Raw genomic sequence first — 20,120 nt, 5'->3', positions numbered from 1 at the left:
TTTTACGTATATAAATTCTGTACAACACACGAACTATTATAATCATAAATAACAGTACATCTACGCTATGCAAAAGATTTACTAGGACAAAATTGGAAAAAATGTACAAATCAATTCCACATGCACACTGACAAATTCTTACCACACACAGCCAAAGCAGCACTGCAATTCGAATCTCAGCACGAGAGTGCTTTGTCGAAGCTGCAAGCATTAGAGGACACGAGCAAGTACCGTCGTCGCGAGGAGGAGGAAGTAGTTGTGAAGGAAAAGCCATCGTTTACCGTCCAACTGAACGGACCCACCAACTTATTAGAGGGCCAAAGCGCACACTATGAGTGCCGCATCGAGCCTTATCCTGATCCCAACATGAAGGTCGAGTGGTTCCACAATGGAAAACCACTGTCCACTGGTCACAGATACAGAACCACCTGTGATTTTGGCTTTGCATCTCTCGACGTGCTTACTGTTTACGCTGAAGACTCTGGTACTTATACCTGCCAGGCCACCAATAAGCTGGGATCAGCACAGAGCTCGATTAACCTTAACGTGAAACGTAAGTAGACTTTTCCACAATTTCCTAACCGAAGCGTTATGCATTTTTCATTATAAGGATCATCTAATGGGGTAGGTTCATTTGTATTTTCATTTTACAGTTGTATCGGCTCATTATTGTTTTAATTGTTGATAAATGTACGGGGACAGTGAGTGGATGTATTTTTATGTATTATCTGCATTGCTATATGTATATAGTTATTCATAGGTTATATTCTGTAAACACGAATTCTCTTTTTACGAATCTGGATATTTTTATGTTTAAAGAATAGATGTTTGAAAAACTTTTTTATGATGAATATTGTGAATTTTTTTATGTTTTGTTATAAATGTTTCTTGTCCTTTTGTCGTAAATTTGTGTATCATCTTCATCCTCTTACGTCTAAATTTGTTATTAAAATATACTTTGTGCAATAGTTGGTCCTATAGTCTGCAATTACACGTATAATTTTCAGTGCATCATCCTCTTAATTAACATTTTAAGGAGCAAATTTATTAATGAGGAATTTTTTACAGCTCGTACTTCCATTATTCGCGATACGCAACACGAAGGTGCTTTGAAAAAAATACAGTACCTCGAAGACGATTCGCGTTACAAACGAGTTGCCGAGGATGATACGATTATCGCTGAGAAGCCGAAGTTTGGTCGGCCCCTGAAGAATATTGAAAATTTGCCGGAAGGAAAGAGCGCTCATCTCGAAGCTACCTTGACACCAGTCAACGACCCTACGATGATCGTTGAATGGTTCAGAAATGGCAGACCCATTCCTCAAGGTCACAAGTTCAAAACGACATACGATTTCGGTTACGTGGCTTTGGACATTCTGTATGCTTACCCTGAAGACTCTGGAACATACATGTGCAAAGCAAGAAATGCTGTTGGTGAAGCTGTTACCACTTGCGTCATCTCTGTCGCCTGTAAATACAAAATATATCATTTTACAATATTTAACTTAATTTATGCAGTAAGATAATAATATAATTATTTATCTTTTAGCAAAGCAAAGTCTCTATCTGGATACGTTGGATGCCCAGCGATATGAAAAGATTAAGGAATTGGAAACTGTGGAAATTAAGGAAGAAATTGAAAAGGAAGTTATTCATCAGAAGCCGGTCTTCCTAACACCTTTGAATAACCTTGAACTTAAAGAAGGTGAACACGCTCACCTCGAATGCCGAGTTGAACCAATTAACGATGCAAACTTGAAGATCGAATGGTAATGCTTCAAATGACACCGCGAGACAACCATACAACATACATGATTAAATATCATCATAAAATCATTTTTATTCATTCAATTTTATTATCTAAAATATATTACTAAAATTGACTTTAAGAGTATGCGTAATGTGTGGGTGTCTTAATATTTTGTGAAAACTTTTGTCTAACTATATAATATATATATTTAATAACAGGTTTGTCAATGGTAAAGCAGTAAAGACTGGACACCGATTCCGTAAGACTCATGACTTTGGCTACGTGGCCCTTGACATTTTATATTCGTACGCTGAAGATTCTGGTACTTATATGTGCAAAGCTACCAATCTTGCTGGTGAAGCTGTTAATACATGCACTATCAGAGTTGGAAGTATGTAATTTACACAGATATATATATTCAATAGTAATCTTTCCTTCATACAATAATTTAAATTATTTTCTATAGCTCGACGCAGTATCCTACTCGATACCCAGCACCCTGATGGCCTTGAGAAGATTAGAGAGCTCGAGGCTCAAGGACACCCTGCACGATTGGAAATCGAGGAACCTCCAGTTACTCCACCAAGATTCGTTACAGAATTGAGAGTAAGTGTTTAACCCAAAGACAGACACTGTTTTGGAGTATTGAAAACTCTTATTAACAATTTCAAATTCATTAGGGCACCACAGAAATTTATGAAGGACAAACAGCACACTTCGAGTGTCAAGTGGAGCCACTGCACGATGCAAACTTGCGTATCGAATTCTTCCACAATGGTAAACCGTTACCATCAGCCTCGCGTTTCCACGTGACCTTCGATTTTGGATACGTCGCCCTTGACATCGGTCATTCGGTACCAGAAGACGCAGGCCAGTACTCTGTACGTGCTATCAATGCTCTGGGACAATGCGTTTCGTCTATCGAGCTCAGAGTTATTCCACGTGAAAACATTATTCTGGAATCGCAACGTCCAGAAGGAATGGACAAGATTCGCGAATTGGAATCGCAACAACCTTGGAAGAGACCGGAAGTAACGGAACCACAAACTAGACAGAGACCAGTATTTACTCAGCCACTGCAGAATATTGATGCCATACAAGAAGGACAAACAGCCCACTTCGAGTGTCGACTTATACCTGTTGGCGACCCTACGCTCAAGGTTGAATGGTTCAGAAATGAAAGGCCATTGGAAACAAGTAAGAATTAATTTTAATAAAATTTATAGGTCTATAAATGATGAATCGTTGGCTACAAACCTTTGTCCATAGGCTCACGAATTACCAAGGTTCATGATTTTGGCTATGTATCATTGGACATTGCACACGTACGAGCTGAAGACGAAGGAGTATACATGTGTAGGGCCTCAAATCCACTAGGTGAAGCTGTAACAACTGCATCCATGAGAATCAAAAGTGAGTGTTGATATTTGGAAGCTTTAAAATGATCTTAAATATTAGTGACTATAATATCCACATATGACATTATAAATTTTCTGCATTACAGCCGAAGCCAATATTCAATTAGACACGCAGCATCCAGAGGCTCAACGAAGAATTGCTCAATTAGAAGCTGATAAAGGACCTAGACGCCCTGAAGAACCTGAGAAAGTGTTTGACAAGCCAATCTTTACTCAACTCCTAACAGGACCTTCTGAATTATGGGAAGGTCAACTTGCCAGATACGAATGCAGAGTCGTACCAGTTGGGGATCCTAGCTTAAGATTTGAATGGTACATAAACGGTGTAGCATTAAAGATGGGTAAGTTTCCCTATAACACAATAATAACATATAATTTATCAGTATTATTGAAATGTTAATTATTTATTATATTAAAGGATCTCGCTTCCACGTTAACCACGATTTCGGATATGTAACCTTGGACATTTTGAAAGTTATCCCAGAAGATTCTGGTGTCTACTCTTGCAAAGCTATAAACAAAGCAGGAGAAGCAGTATCTTCGATCTCTTTGAAAGTGAAAGCTCGCTCTGCAATAGAAGCAGATAGCATACAACCGGACGCATGGCAGAAGATTCAGCTGAAAGAAGCAGAAATGAACAAAGTTCCAGAAATGTTTGTAGACACTTCACCTCAACAAGCACCAGTATTCACGAAACATTTGGAAAGCTTTGACAAACTGATCGAAGGTCAGCACGTATATCTTGAAGCTCAAGTTGAACCAAGAGCCGATCCTAATCTTCGCGTGGAATGGTTCAAGAATGGCGTATCCCTTCAAACTGGAACTAGACTCCGTAGCACTTTCGATTTTGGCCTTGTCAGTCTATCTATCAATGGTCTCAGAGCGGATGATTCAGCTATTTATACTTGCAAGGCCACGAACTTACTAGGAGAAGCTGTTTCTACGTGCAGTTTGAAGATCGTAGATCGTCATTGGCTCCTGGGAGATACCCTACATCCTGATGCTCTTCCGAAAATTGATGCTCTGGAACAACCTCAAGCGTCAACTACGGAACAGCCAGAGCCCACATACGAAGAACCTGTATTCATAACTCATCTTAACAATGTTGAATGCACCGAAGGGGACAATAGTCACTTCGAGTGTAATGTAGAACCTTCGAAGGATCCAACTATGAAGATCGAATGGTTTATGAATGGAAAACCAATTCCCACCGGAGCCCGATTCAAGTCTACTTATGATTTTGGATATGTTGCTCTTGATATCAACCATTGCTATGAGGAAGATTCTGGAATAATAACTGTAAAAGCTACAAACTCTAAAGGAACTGCACAAACCTCTGGTACCCTAAAATGCACTAGCAAGCAGAGTATCTATTTACAGACCCAACATCCACAAGGTGAAGCTGGATTAGAAAAAGTTAAAGAAGTCGAGGATGCTTACTTGTCCAAATCTAGAAGACCAGACGAGGGCCCTGAACATCAGTATCCTAAACCAATATGGACAGTGCCTCTTCAACCTGAGTTTAAGCTTGGAGAGTCCGAGCCACTCCACTTGGAAGGACAAGTGGAACCAAAAGACGATCCTAATTTGAAAATCGAATGGTACTTTAATGGCAAAGCCTTGGAACATGGATCACGCTTCAAGATGACCAGTGACTTTGGATTTGTTACTCTGGATTTAACAGATGTCTATGATCGTGATTCCGGTATTTACACTTGCAAAGCGTACAACAAAGCTGGTGAAGCTTTTACTTCTACAACTATCTACTGTTCAACGAAAGAGAATATTATCGAAAGATCTCAACATCCTAAAGGCAAAGAGGGTCTGGAAGCTATACAGGATCTAGAAGAATCATTGAAGCGACAGGAGAAAGCTAAGTTAGAAGGTGACGAAGGTCATCCACCTGTATTCACGTCACAATTTGAGAATTTGACTAACTTATCCGAAGGAGAAATTGCTCATTTCGAAGCCTCTCTTACCCCTACTGGTGATCAAACTATGGTAGTAGAATGGTTCTACAATGGAAAAGTACTTGAAGCTAGTCATCGCATTAGAACAGTATATGCTTTCGGTATGGTTGTATTGGAAGTCCTTGGTACAAAGATAGAAGACTCTGGCACCTACTCCTGCAGGGCTACTAATAAATGGGGTCGAGCTGAAATCAGTGTACAGCTCGAATGTGTTGACAAATCCAAAGGACAGAAACCTAAATTCACCACTCAAATTCAATCGTTGGAAGGACTCAAGGACGGTCAGTCTGCACACTTTGAATGTACCCTCATTCCTGTTGGTGATCCTCAGATGAAAGTCGAATGGTTCCATAATGGACAACCCTTGAGACATTCTTCACGATTCAAAATGGTTTCTGACTTTGGTTTTGTGGTCATGGACATAGCTGGTGTTATGGCTCATGATACTGGTGAATATGTCTGCAAGGCCAGTAACAAATATGGCGAAGATTACACAAAAGCTACCATTAAATGTTATGGAAAGAGCGGAGTTTACCTGGATTCGTTGCAACCAGATTCTCTTGCCAGAATTCGAGAACTGGAGAGTTACACTGGTGATCAAGTTACAACACCAACAGCTGTAACCGCAGAGCCACCTAAATTCATTACACAAATTGTTGATATCACGAAGTTAGTAGAAGGTCAATCAGCTCATTTTGAAGCAAGACTTACACCAATAACTGACCCTGACTTAAAAGTCGAGTGGTACTACAATGGCAAGAAGCTTCCTCATGGACATCGTTACAGAACATTCCACGACTTTGGTATCGTTATTCTTGATATACTTTACTGCTACGAGGAGAACTCTGGAGTATACGAGTGTAGAGCTTTCAACAAATATGGAGAAGATAGCACCAAAGCAACACTGAGATGCTTGTCAAAGGCCAATCTCATACTGGAGTCACAGTTACCAAAAGGCATGGAGGGTGGATTGGAGAAAATACAAACTCTAGAAGACTCTATGATCAAAACAAAAGATGAGAAAGTGACGGAAGAAAGAGGGAAGGCACCAGTATTCACTGTACCATTGAGTAACATAGATGGTCTTCGCGAAGGTGAAAGTGCTCACTTCGAAGCGAGACTTACACCAACGGATGATCCCAAATTGAAAGTCGAATGGTTCTGGAATGGTAAACCGTTGAGAACTGGATCTCGTTTCCGTACATTCTGTGATTTTGGTTTCGTTATCTTGGAAATATCACCAATTTATCCTGAAGATACCGGAGAGTACAGCTGCAGAGCTACCAATGATTATGGAGAGGCTGTTACCACCTGCAGTATGAATTGTACTGGTAAACGCAGCATCATCCTCGAGTCCCAGTTGCCAAAAGGTTTGGAAGGAACCATCGACAAGATCGCTGAGCTGGAAGGTCTTGGAAACAAGCCGGGACTACCAACTCCTGACGACGATACTGGAAAACCACCGGAGTTCATAACAACACCATCAGATTTAACCTTGACAGAAAACTCTCTCGCACACTTCGAGTGCAGACTAACACCAATACACGATTCCAGTATGAGAGTAGAATGGTTTCACAATGGTAAACCTTTGCTGGCTGGTTCTCGAATCAAGACCATTCATGATTTTGGATTTGTCATCCTTGAAGTTGCTAGTTGCTACCAGCGTGATTCTGGTTTATACACTTGCAAAGCTACCAATAGGCACGGGGAAGCTACAGTTTCTTGTAAACTGCAGATTCGTGGTCGTCAAGGTATCATATTGGAGCCACAACTGCCAACCAATTTCAAAACTGGTACCGAAAGTATTCAAAAGCTCGAGGAATCTTTGTACAAGAGAGACGAAATTCTGACGGATGAAGAGACACCAAATCCTCCGAAGTTCACTGTAGAGTTGAGGGACATCGAAGTTGAAGAATCCGGCCCAAGCCACTTCGATTGCAGAGTCGAGCCTGTTGGAGACTCAACTATGCGTATTGATTGGTTCCATAATGGTCGTCCGTTTGCTACTGGTTCACGTGTTCATATGATCAACGATTTTGGATTTATTTCGCTCGACATGTCGTACACCTATGCTCGAGACAGTGGTGAATACGTTTGCAGAGCTACAAACAAATGGGGATCTGCTACGACTAAGGCTACTATCACTTGTAAATGTAAGTTTTAATATTTTATTCCCTTTTATCATATTGATCTAAAATTATTTTTAAATATTTTAAAACTTATTAGCACAAATATTGTATAAGTCTTATAGACTCATAAATTAAGACACAGTCTTGGATCTGCAAATATAGCAATAATTAATTTATTAATTTGAATTGCAGCTAAGAAAACAATTGATTTTGATTCCCAACTACCTTCCGGTATGAGTGGAGAAAAATTAAAAGAGCTAGAACGAGGACCAGTAACAGAAGCACCAGCTCCTGAAGCTCCAAGGCAACCACCTCGTTTCATAACTCAGATTCAATCAGCTACTGTGGATGAAAACGAACACGTCAGATTTGAGTGTCGCGTTGAGCCCAAAGACGATTCGAATTTGCGCATTGAATGGTACAGAAATGGAAAATTGATTCCTGCAGGACACAGATACAGAACTGTGTACGATATGGGCTTCGTATCAATGGATATCTTGTACGTCTATCCGGAAGATTCTGGCGAATACGTGTGCAAGGCTATTAATGATCTAGGAGAAGACACTACCAGAGCATCTGTTTCATGTAAAAGTACGTTGTAATTAATTATCATTGTAATTATTTTTAAGTCCCATATTAAAGTTTGGTATTTTAATATCCATATAACCATGAATATTCTTCATGTTTTTCAAGGTTCTACAAAAAATGCATTATTGATAGAAATATATATTAAACAAAGAATTATTTATTCCAGAATTACCAAGCATCATCCTACAGAACCAAGTACCCAAAGGCATGAAGAAATCCGAGGCCTTGATGCAAATGGAGGCAACCATCAAGAAATATACTTCAGAGGTGCATCTAACGGAGGATGATCTCTATGATGCTGACAAGAAACAGCCACCTCGCTTTGTCACACAGATCCAAGATCAATCCGAGCTTGTTGAGATGAATAGCAGCAAATTCGAGTGTCAATTAGCTCCCGTGGGCGATCCTAATATGAAAGTTGAATGGTTCTTTAATGGAAAACCTTTACCGCACAAAAACCGATTCACTCCAATTTATGATTTCGGTTATGTTGCAATGAACTTTGGCTGGGTATATCCTGAGGACAGTGGAGAGTATTTATGCAGGGCTACCAATTTATATGGAATGGATGAAACCAGGGCTATAATTAAAACTGCAGGAAAGCCAGGTATCATTTATGAATCTCAGCTACCAAAGGGCATGAAGAGTATAGAGAAAATTAGAGAAATGGAAGCAGCTTGGCAAATGTAAGTAAAAATGATTTTAAAAAATTCTAAAACTAATTAATGACTTTGTGTATATTTAAAGAGTACCTGAGGAAGAAGGCGAAGAAGAGAAGCCACGATCTCCACCAACGTTTGTTAGCAAACCTGAGCCAGTGACTGTTGAAGAAGGAGATTGTTCCAGATTCTGCTGCAGAGTTACTGGACATCCAAGGCCACGTGTTATGTGGATTATAAACGGCCATACTGTTGTTAATGTAAGTTATATCATTGCAACATGAATATTGCTAACAATTTGTTACATATTTTATTAGCTGGTTCAGTTTTAAAGGACTATCGATTAAAATGGATTTCTGGTTTGTTTTTGGATTTAGGGATCACGTTATAAATTGACATACGATGGTATGTATCATCTCGACATCCCCAAGACTAGGCAGTATGATCATGGAAAAATCGAGGTTCTTGCGAGAAGCTCGCTTGGTGAAGCACGATGCGAAACTACCCTTGTTGTGAAACAACGCAGTGACGATTATCGAGGTGTACTGAAGAATTCACCAAGACGTAAGTACATTATATCACAAATGAACAAACTTTCATACGTTTTGGAGTATTCTTCATATATTAGCTGTTATATAATTTTCTGTTTACAAAAATAGTAATTTAAATAAATTTTGTAAAGAATTTGTTGATAATCGAAAATATATCTAAAGAAGAATACTCTTACGTAAATTTAAAAATTGTAAGTGAAGCAATTTACATTTTAATAATCGAGTCGTAAAATGGTGAAATTTGTTACATGCATTTTAAAACTACTTTAATGTACAAAGTAAATATACCATTAATTTGAATGAGATTATCTGATATTAGTGGAGATGTGTTTCACTTACAACAAATTAAATTACGAATTACATCGGCACAACCTTTAAACACCTGAACGAAAAACAAATTTATTCATGATGGTTAAGTATATACGATTATGAATAAAAAAATATCAGCAAATCAGTACACAGTACATCGTTTAAATCGATACGGCACATACATTCTATTCGAGCACAGAAAACACTCGAAACTATTAGAACACTTTCGAACACCCATTTCCCTTAAAAATTAACTGTCCTATCAGAACAATTCAGTTGAAATTGAAAATTTCAACTGAAACTATTCCAAATATCCTTTCTCCCAAACCTAAACTCATGACGATTCTCCAATGAATCGAAATCCTTCGTGAGTACTTTGGGCAGCTTCTCCAACTTTCCACTTCGTGAATCCAACGAGCATAATCAAGCAAAGTAAGCTACTGTATCGTCTCTGCTTCATTTCACGCATACCGCGCAGGAATATCGGCATTAAGGTATGGATATCATTAATCATACAAATTTATTTGTTATACTTTAAACCACCGTCTCATCTTTTTAATTCATTTTTCGTATTATTATATGGAGAATTATTTTCAAAGATAATAACATCATTAGAAAACCGACAAGATTTTTACACACTGGTATTATTTTATTTTAAATACCATTAATTTTTTATGGATAGTTATTTTCCTATTTTTGTTTAGTGTAAGAAGTGTGCAGAAAGTATTATTATTATTTATTACATTTTTTTAACCTCTTACTGAACTTTTTGTGTTTCTACATTGATTTTCAATATAACCTATTATTTATACTATTTTTATGCTATATATTTTCTCCATGATAGTATTGATTTGTTAGAATCATCAGTAGTGTAAAATAAATAAATGTATTTTCATTAAGAAAAAGTCATTCTATTTACTACAGAGACTTTTACATAATCTTCTGTACATATTTCACCTACAATCAAAGCTAATATTTAATTTTATTAGATGTGCTTGCGAACGACCACTCACTAAAATATTGTAATTTCAATGAGTTTTTTATGTCACGTTTTTATATTTATATGTAAACTTTGGAATTGCACCTACGTGATTAATCTGTCTTTGCCCATTTCCTTATACCTTTTGTTACAAAAGTTCCAATAGAACTACTTTATTAAGTAATATTATTTTAATTGGACGATACACAAATAAAATTAATTTTGAGACACAAAGTATTACGGTCCGTAGATAACTTATAATTAGTAAGATACATAGTCGACTGTAAAAATTAAAATTGATATAAAAATAATAAGAATTAGTTACATTGGAACTTGTAACACTTGCACGTACTCTATATTATTAACCTTGAATAATCTCCTAAAAGACGGAGGAGCCAAGTTTCCTCAAGCAACGTACCCCTAAAGTGTTTTCGAAGGAACAGAATGTAACGCAAATAGAGTTTGCATTTTACAATATTTGTCCACCTCTGTCTCCGAATGCCTTCGAGCTGTGTCTAAAAAACTATATCGATGTATGTTGCATCGCGAAAATAAAGTACTGTGTCTTTTTCGTAAGTCACTGTAAATGATGTTGCTGTATCTTTTATATATATATATATATAGATAAATTTTCTTTCTCACTGGAACAGGGCATTTTAATTAATTCAGTGAGAGTGTAAGTGTAATTGAAATGCGCTGGGAGTACCAAAATTATTTTATTTTCCTTTGAAATTCATTCTTGTCGAGAAATTCGACAACGTCAAGAAGCTCGCCTAACAATGCTTTTTCCTAGCGTGGTACGATTATGGACTGACTCAGTACCAGTCGGAGCGACAGAACACAGAATTAGAACGTGTCTTCGATGAGAGACATCAGACTATCTCACAGGGACTGGAAATCGCCACGGAACATCTTGGACAGAAAGTAATCAAGGAACCAGAAACAGACTGGCAAAAATCAGTTAAAAGCAAGAAGAATGAAGATTATTACAGTAAACTGATGAACCTCGAAGAGGAACAGGTCCTGAAGGAGAGCAGACTCAGGGAAGCTTCCCACCAGTTTGCTATTCCTGGAGACAAAGTTGTAAACAGTTCCATAGCAAAGGGAATGGCACAAAAATACCAGGATAATCTGTAAGTAACAATTTCATAATTAATATAAATTTTTGGCCTTATATTAACGAATAAATTAATTACCATTGTATTTATCAATAATGCAAATAAATAGGGAAGAGAGACCAGTGGAAGCTGTACAGCCACCACCAAAGATACAAAGGAAAACTCACCTAACCGAAGTTGACATTGACACTGAGCACGTGAAGGGCACTGGAAAACATCCACCAGGACCATCAGAGTCAACAGTCCATGGTCGCGAGGTCCACGTGGCGAAGCAGAGACAAACTCAGAAAGAAGTGCAAGGGGACGTTGAAATAACGAGAAAAGTTACGGCCACCGAGACCACCGAAGTCGAGCACAAAGCTAAAACGCAAGAACGCGTTGTTCAAGGTCAAGTTAAACCAGCCAAGCCTCCAATCTTTACGAAGAAAATTCAGCCTTGCAGAGCATTCGAGCAGGAGCAGGCAAGGTTCGAGGTGGAATTCGATGGGGACCCATTGCCAACCATCAAATGGTACCGGGAAGACTTCCCCATTCAGAATTCATCGGATCTCCAGATCTACACATTCAGCACCAAGTCTGTGCTAATTGTCAGACAAGTTTTCATGGAAGACTCTGGTGTATTTTCTGTCATTGCTGAGAATCGTGGTGGAAAAGCCAAGTGCAGTGCTAATTTGGTTGTTGAGGAACGCAGAAGACAACCTGGAAGAGGTGGTGTGATTCCTCCTAGCTTCCTAACGACGATACAGAGCACGTCCGTTACCACTGGTCAATTGGCAAGATTCGATGCTAAAATTACTGGAACCAAACCTCTGGATGTTTACTGGTTGAAGGTAATCTCTTCAAGGGTTAAAGATTTTATTAATTTTATCATTTCTAAGTCCTTCATCATATAATAAAATTCTCTTTTATTTCAGAATGGCAAGAAAGTCGTTGCAGATATTCGGTACAAGACTCTGGAAGAGGATAATACGTACACTCTTCTGATTTTGGAGACAATTCCTGATGACACTGGGAAATACGAGTGTGTCGCTATTAATTCTGCTGGTGAAGCTCGATGTGATGCAGAATGCACCGTACGTGGTCCACAATCACCAACTAAAGTGGCTAAACCAACCACACCAGGTGTTGAGAAAGCTCCAACCGTTCTCCAACCACTGAAAGATCAGTCTATTCGGGAAGGAGCGTCTGTTGCTTTTGCTTGTAAATTAAGTGGAAAGCCTACACCAACTGTTCAATGGAAGAAAGGAGATAAGGTAAATAATAATAATATATTATTTAGACAAAATAATTGTTCCTTAACTGGATCCTTTATGATGACATTAAAGAGCAAAATACATGTCAATGATACGACATTACTTGACGGTGGACTGTTCACGAGTTTCTGAGGTGTATCATTTTGCTATATTTAAAAAACTTTTTTTCCGCAGGTTATCAAGCCTTCTAAATATTTCCAAATGCAAAAAGATGGTGACTTGTGCACACTAAAAATATCAGAGGCTTTCCCAGAAGACGAAGGTGTATACAAGTGCTGTGCTAAGAATCCTGTTGGAGAAGTAACTACATCGGCTAATCTTAGAGTACTTGGTAATATATGAATCATTTTTGTACATAGGATATCTTTTTAATCTAGCACAAGTGAATATGTTAAGAATTATTCAATTTATGAGAAAAAAATTGTCTTTGAAGGGAAAATAAGTAGCACAGGGTTTTCTCTTTATAGTTCACGTTGTTTATTTATCTGTTGAAGCCAAAACATTTGTATCTAAAAATATTTCTCATAATATTATTAGATGTTAAAACATTCAGCTGTGTTAATTGAAAAAATATATCCTGCACTTAATTAAATAAGTTTTTAAATTCTAAGTCTAATTATATAACATTGTTTTATATCAAAAGCTCCTGACACAAGTGACGTACTGCCAAAACTGACACCCTTAAAAGATCAAAACGTATTCGAGGGTCAACCTGCTCAATTTAAAACTACAATTACACCAGCCAAAGTGAAGCCGACGGTGCAATGGTACCGGGAAGGTGCTCTTATTCCTCAATCGCCTGATTTCCAGGTAAAAATAGGGAGAATATCGCATTGATGATCTTTGTCTCAAATAAGTACTCGACAACCACAATTTTTTAACAAAATTTTCCAATCACTTTAATTTTTCAGTAAAAATAAGAAAGCTCTAAAAATGATTTAATTTCACACATCTCAAAGCTAGTACAGAAATAATTAATTTTACAGTTAATTCCACAATTATTCCTAAAACCACGTAGAAAGAAATTATTTTGATAATTCACAAAGAATATAATTATAGCTCTATGTGTATTGTTCATACAATATATTAAAAATTAAAATTTAATTACAACTTGTAATAATACGATTTAATTTAGATGATTCACGAGGGCAATAACGCAGTCCTTCTAATCGCAACGACCTACGAAGAGGACACTGGTACCTTCACCTGTAAAGCAACAACATCCGCTGGTACTGTAGAAACTTCCGCCAAACTCATCGTAAAAAGTAAGAACTGAAATATAAATTCAATTGCTAACACGAGACGCGATTGGATTGACAAGAAAAGAGTTAAAAGTGCTAGAGAAATGTATTCGTTGATCGATTGCTATATATATAGGGGAAAAGTAAAACTTTCCTTTGCATCTGCCTTAGAATTAATGGATTTTTCACACCAGTGTTTATATTTATATTTAATACAGAAGATTATTCAATGTGTGTGTCGAACAATGGCTGTTATATCGACATAGGTTTCTCTATGCACAATGTCCACTTTAAGATCAACCGAGACTCGCGTATACTCATCATTTGCTTCCTCTCTTGCGGTGTCATACCTTTTGACCTTTCATCCATAATTGCAATCTTATATGAGACGGGCAGTTTGTACTAACTTGTCGTGTTTGAAATAGATAAGCGAGTAAAACGACTTCTATGAACCCTATCGATCCACCTTGTTATGTAAATGCAAAGTCCTTAGTGTCAAGAACCCGATGGAATAATTACGTATATATTTGTTACTAATTATAATGTACAAACTTTTTTTCAATACCTTTATTTTGCGAAACGTTGGAGGATGGTGCTTTGAGAACTCGATAATTATGCTAAATATCTTTATTCTTAATTAATGGAGGAGAGAGTTCGGTAACCAGCAACATGAATTACATTACTCGTTTACTCGTTAATATACTCATGTCAATTATATCGATATTATATATACATACGTATACTCATGATATCTTAAACTATTAGAAATAGTTACACTCACATTAACAGTGAAATATGCATATACTCCATATACTATTTAACACTTCACTAACCTATTATTTATTATTGTATAATGATAATAAAAATAAAAATGCTGTAAGTATAAATCTCGTTTGTTCTCGACTCGTTACATCTTACATTTTAGGCAAAAACATTTATTTTAACAAACAAGCTATTCTTAGGAAATATCGTCTTAATTATATTTTTATAACCGTAACAATTATGTAAAGCACTATATCATGCTTTTTTAAGTATGTCAAGAATCTACTCAAAACCTTCAGATTCCGTCCCTGCTAATTTAAAAGTCTTATTTTTATCAAACTTTTCAAGACGCTATAACTGGATGTAGTTATATAAACAGGAATCTTTTTTTAATTTCTATGCTCTCATCTACTACTTCGAATTCTCTTATTTAGTATATTATTAGCCCTTTGGAATGTATCTCGTAAAGTTTTATCGAATTTACTGTAGTTCCCCTCGTTGTTTGTTCCATTCAATGAAACAACAATTCCTGCTTTATAACTTTTCGCTCCAGATTTCCAAATAAAATTTATGACTATAGCAGTTTGTGTAAAAATAAAACATCAGTCATTATTTTGGATGACAAGCTGTTTCAGAAGAGTAAGAATCGAATGAATTATAAATAAAGGTTTAATGATAACAAAACATTACGTAAGACATAATTGTTGTACACTATATAACAAAGTATACGAAAAAAACGATTGCAATTAAAATAAAACTACATTTAGCTTGACAATAAAAAAATTGGTTTTTAAATATGCATAAATTGCAGAATAACTGTAGAGAAAGAATGATAGTTGAAAAAACATACGAAAACATATAAAAGAAGAAATTATTGCTGCTAGAATATATCGTTGAAATTTCCATTACCATTATTTTCAAGAAATTCACAATTTCTCGGATCTTTATGAAATGGTAGACAAAGTGCCGTGTGCACATCGGCTAGAGCCTCTTCTTATGCTATTTCTGTGCACGTAACACGTGTTATATTAACCAACTATATTTGACTCGGTCAGGAGTACCCAGAGACTCCGTAAATTCACGTAATGTCTTTCCACTCTTCGTTTTTCTCACTTTTTTTCTTTCTCACCCCTCCCCCTTTTCCCTTCTTCACCGACGCTTCTATTTCCCCCTCTAGGTTTCTCTTCATTCTTCTTCTTGTTCCATCACTTTGGAAAGTCTGAATCTTTTTATTATTCGTTACTCCACGTGAGCACGTTCTGTTTATTTCCGAACCCTATCTGCTTCCTCGTTACATCCCACGCTGCTCTCCAACCGAGCGAGAATCTTTGATTCTCATAAAATGCAACTCACTTGTATTTATAACTTTTCTCTCTCGAGATCAAGCTTGGAATTTTCCGTAACAGTAATTTGAGCCTTTATTACTTTCACTATATATATATATATATATATATACATGCTGAATAAATTTAATTAGGACCCATTATATCTAGAAAAAATATGAAGATTAAATGTGTAATTTATAAAGTATTCTTTAATTTTCTTATCGTTGAATGAATTTTCTGTAAAGTCATTCCGATTGCTAATTACAATTTTTGTATAATTTCATTATTCTATGCAGCTATTGGCAAGATTAGGGGATTGGTTTACAAAATTAATCTTATATATTTGTTTGGAATCTTATCTACTCGTTACCCCACACGTGGCTCTCATAAAACTACTCTGCTCAACGAAAGACTTGAAACATGCACAAACATCTAAAATTATTTTCCTGTCTCCTTCTTGATTTTAAATTAAGATAATAATTTTCCTAAGAAAATAAACTCTCTTCGTCTTTAAATAATTTTTCTTATAAAATCTCAATCGAGTCTTTAACCGATAATTTTCTTTAAAAGAAATTAATAATAAGATTCGTTTGTTTATATTTTTACACAGATAATGATTTAAAAATGTAAATTTTGAATTCTCCTTAATCAAGTCATTTGAAGTTTATTGTTACTCTGCAAATTGAATTTCGTCTCAAGCCATTTGGTATATAAATAATTTGGTAATGTCTTCCGGTTTGCTGAAAGGCGAGTTGGTTGGTGGTTTTATTAAAGTTATGTGACATTCACGAGAGTGCATTGCCTCCAAATTGAAACGCTACACTCTCGTAAATTATAGTATTAACACAAAACTGTGCAGTAACCCCAAGTGTCCTGCAATACGGTGAGAACTCGTCAGTGTGTAAATTGCGGAAAACTTGACGACTTGTATCTGCATAAAATCATCTCAGCACTCGCAGCAACACGTTTCTCACTAACCGCCACTGACAAAATTAGATCATGAAACCATCCCAACGTTAATTTCAGTCATCGACTTGATAAATTGCTCCACACCACAAAGCCTTCGCTTACACGTGGAAATTTTGCTACGGATAAACCAGCGGTTCTTTAAATCTGACGTTTATCTTAAAACTTGGATTAATATTAGAGTTTCAACGAAAATAAACTTTGCTCGTGGAGAAACTTGAATCCGGAAATAAAATATTATAAATTCCTTGTTTAAACAGGATTTCTCTATTAATTCGTGTAATTTTAGTGCTGATGTTTTTGCAATTAATTCAAGACTTTATAGATAATTTAGACATTATTTTTTTCATATTTATTTTTATACACTAGTGTGTTTTCAATAGCAGGAAATCTTTTTGCAATAAATCCAAGTCATTCTTAATTTAGATTAACTCTGGGCTTAACCAATATTTGAAGTCAAAATTAATTAGACTCGCGATATAAACGTCACGAGCAATTTCAGCCAATTGTATGAATGCCAGTATGCCAGTTGCTTGAACGTGTAACAATCATTATTTTTAAAGAACATACTTTTCAGTGAAATATAATTTTCTCTAAACTTGAATTAATTTATCATGCAGAGTCGTGATGTCGAGTAATTATACCATCATCCGATCTGGAGATTATTCAATAGCGAAAAATAGAAGAAAATAAATAATGATTATTAATGACTTAGATCTAAAAACGTTACTTTTAAATATATCAGAAAATTTAAGAGCTTGGCATATTCATCTATTTAAATTACTGATGATTGCTACATTTATCCATTGGAGAGAGATTCCCCAAATAAGCGCAGAAACAAAAAAAACATAGGAAATATTATATTATAAAAAGTTAGACAAATTGTGGAAAAACTGAAAACACGATAAGAATCAAAATAAATCCAATTAATAAGAGTACAAATATAACATTATTTAATGAAAAAAGAAATCAGTTGGTAAAGATATAAAATAAAACAATAAATCTATAAAAAAAAGTAGATAGATAAAAATACTTAAACACTTTTACGTAACGTTTTTTTGACAAAATTACGTAAAGGTGTTGTGTAAGAGTTTGCGAATTAATATACATAAAGTAAAAACTGAAGGAGCTTTTTAAAAATGCTGATATCGCGAGGAGCAAAAAATGAACTCGAAGGATGTTTATGGATTTTTTTGGAAACGAGTGAAAAAGGAATACAAATAAAAGGAAAAGAAATGGAGGAAGAGGATGAGAATATTTTTTCAACCTTGAAACGGATGAAGATTGAAGGAATTAACGTGCGTCGAGGTGAGATGACGGAGATTGCCGAAGTGAATCATCCAGACGAAAAATCTGTTTTCAAACTATCTAGTTAGTTTAGCGATTGGATCCTATGGCGTTGGCGACGAGGGCCAAATATTCTGGCCGTCTCAGCTACTGGTGAGTCAGGAAGCTCGAAATAACATAGGCCACCGCATGTCAGCGCACTCTGGAAGGCAGGAAAGATTTATTTCGGGTAGAAACGTGCCTCTCCAATATCGACGTCCTCGACAACTACCTCGCCAAGAAGATGACGATTCTACACAGAGACTTATAACTAAATACTCCGATTTCATCAAAAGCCACCTTCATTCTTCTTAATAATCCGGAATCCATCAATTACAGACCTGTGAATTTTTTATTGCACAACTTTTGAATACAAAAATATATACATTTTTATAATGAAATTATCCTAAGATGGTCTGTGAAAAAGAATATTGATAGGACAATAGGAAATATTTATTTATTTTTTATATATTTACAACATTGAAAACTTACAATGTTATCATATTTTATAATAATAAATACTATATTTCGATTTAGAGACTGAATTATATTTGTAATTAATTATCTATAATGAATAGGTGGTTTATAAATATAAATTCTTTATTTCAAATATTATACATAGAAATTTGTACAAATGGTATATGAATAAATTGTTTGATTATCGAGCTTGTACTGTTTAAACAAAATGTTGATTAGAATTGATGGATTTAAATTTAATTCATGAATCAAAATATATAAGTTATTGAAATACAAACCGATTGGAATAAAGCATAAATGAATCATAAAGTTATAATTGTAAATACAAATGTAGTTCAAGTACAGATTCACTATAAAAAAGTTAAATAAGCTTGCTTGGCGTTGACACTTTTATTTTTAATCCTGTACATGACCACTCCAATGCTCTCTGATTTATCCAATAAAGTTCATGTATCACTGTCAGAATAGTGTGAATCACTATGAATCACCCCTTCAATTTTATGTACACGTGAGGTACACTACAGATCTGTCAAAACAACATAAGAACGTTACTTTTTCAACATTTTTTGAAAAATCAATCCTTCAAAACTCTTATATATCAATATTAGTAAGAGTTTGAGATAAGAAAATTATTTCAAACTCAGATGAGAAATTACTGTAAACAAAACAGTAATTCCACAATATACACATATACAGAAATTTAATACAACTGAAAAATTGAAACTTTCTCAAAGCACCGTGCTATTAACGTTTTTCCCTAACACGTATTTGGCTGTGTCCAGTTCATATCCAGCCGCACTTCCTTGAAATCTTTCTTACTTTGCCATTTAGAAATGGTCAAATAAATTTCAATGAAGGCGGCTTTAACACTAATTTTTTTAACATTTTTAGCAATCATTCAGTCACACACGATTAACACTGAAATACAAACTTAAAACACGGAACATCTATTTTTGAATAATCCATTTTTTAAAGCATTGAGAGCTGGAATGAGCTTGATGCAAATGATGTTTTTTGACAAATTTGAAGATACTTGTTATGTATTCCCAACAATGCACAACTAACACTGATGCACAAATATGAAACACAAAAACTATTCTTAAAAAATCCAAACTGAGATGCCATATTAAACTTGCAGATATTTTTTTTTTAATGCTGTTGAAGATGCTAAAATTTGTTATTCAACGTTAAATTTTGTTTGTAATTAATGACAAAATTGAAATCAGGAATTTAAACAATAGAGTTTCTTGAGTCCTGCAAAAATCCGAGCGTTTGAGTTTTTAATGAATAGCTGGATGG

General features: G+C 35.6%; 1 protein-coding gene across 1 annotated transcript in view; it reads left to right on the top strand.

Moving 5' to 3' along the window:
* sls (sallimus) overlaps nt 1-20,120 on the top strand; it is a 101,615-nt gene that overhangs the window by 17,080 nt on the left and 64,415 nt on the right. The window contains exons 19-37 of the mRNA XM_066739629.1: nt 152-553; nt 1,069-1,470; nt 1,550-1,769; nt 1,969-2,141; nt 2,217-2,356; nt 2,431-2,947; nt 3,020-3,163; nt 3,255-3,509; nt 3,587-7,291; nt 7,460-7,858; nt 8,022-8,541; nt 8,603-8,774; nt 8,892-9,078; nt 11,147-11,486; nt 11,581-12,301; nt 12,386-12,724; nt 12,899-13,055; nt 13,368-13,534; nt 13,860-13,989. Of these exons, the coding sequence (XP_066595726.1) occupies nt 152-553; nt 1,069-1,470; nt 1,550-1,769; nt 1,969-2,141; nt 2,217-2,356; nt 2,431-2,947; nt 3,020-3,163; nt 3,255-3,509; nt 3,587-7,291; nt 7,460-7,858; nt 8,022-8,541; nt 8,603-8,774; nt 8,892-9,078; nt 11,147-11,486; nt 11,581-12,301; nt 12,386-12,724; nt 12,899-13,055; nt 13,368-13,534; nt 13,860-13,989 (9,090 nt within the window). The remainder of the gene's footprint in view (nt 1-151; nt 554-1,068; nt 1,471-1,549; nt 1,770-1,968; nt 2,142-2,216; nt 2,357-2,430; nt 2,948-3,019; nt 3,164-3,254; nt 3,510-3,586; nt 7,292-7,459; nt 7,859-8,021; nt 8,542-8,602; nt 8,775-8,891; nt 9,079-11,146; nt 11,487-11,580; nt 12,302-12,385; nt 12,725-12,898; nt 13,056-13,367; nt 13,535-13,859; nt 13,990-20,120) is intronic.

The sequence above is a fragment of the Prorops nasuta genome, unplaced genomic scaffold (genome assembly GCF_024137725.1).
Source record: "Prorops nasuta isolate Cenicafe-Biocafe unplaced genomic scaffold, Cenicafe_Pnas_1.2 PNAS00021, whole genome shotgun sequence".
NCBI lineage: Eukaryota > Metazoa > Arthropoda > Insecta > Hymenoptera > Bethylidae > Prorops > Prorops nasuta.
The sequence above is the reverse complement of the archived record's forward strand: the minus strand, read 5'-3'. Positions and strand labels throughout refer to the sequence as shown.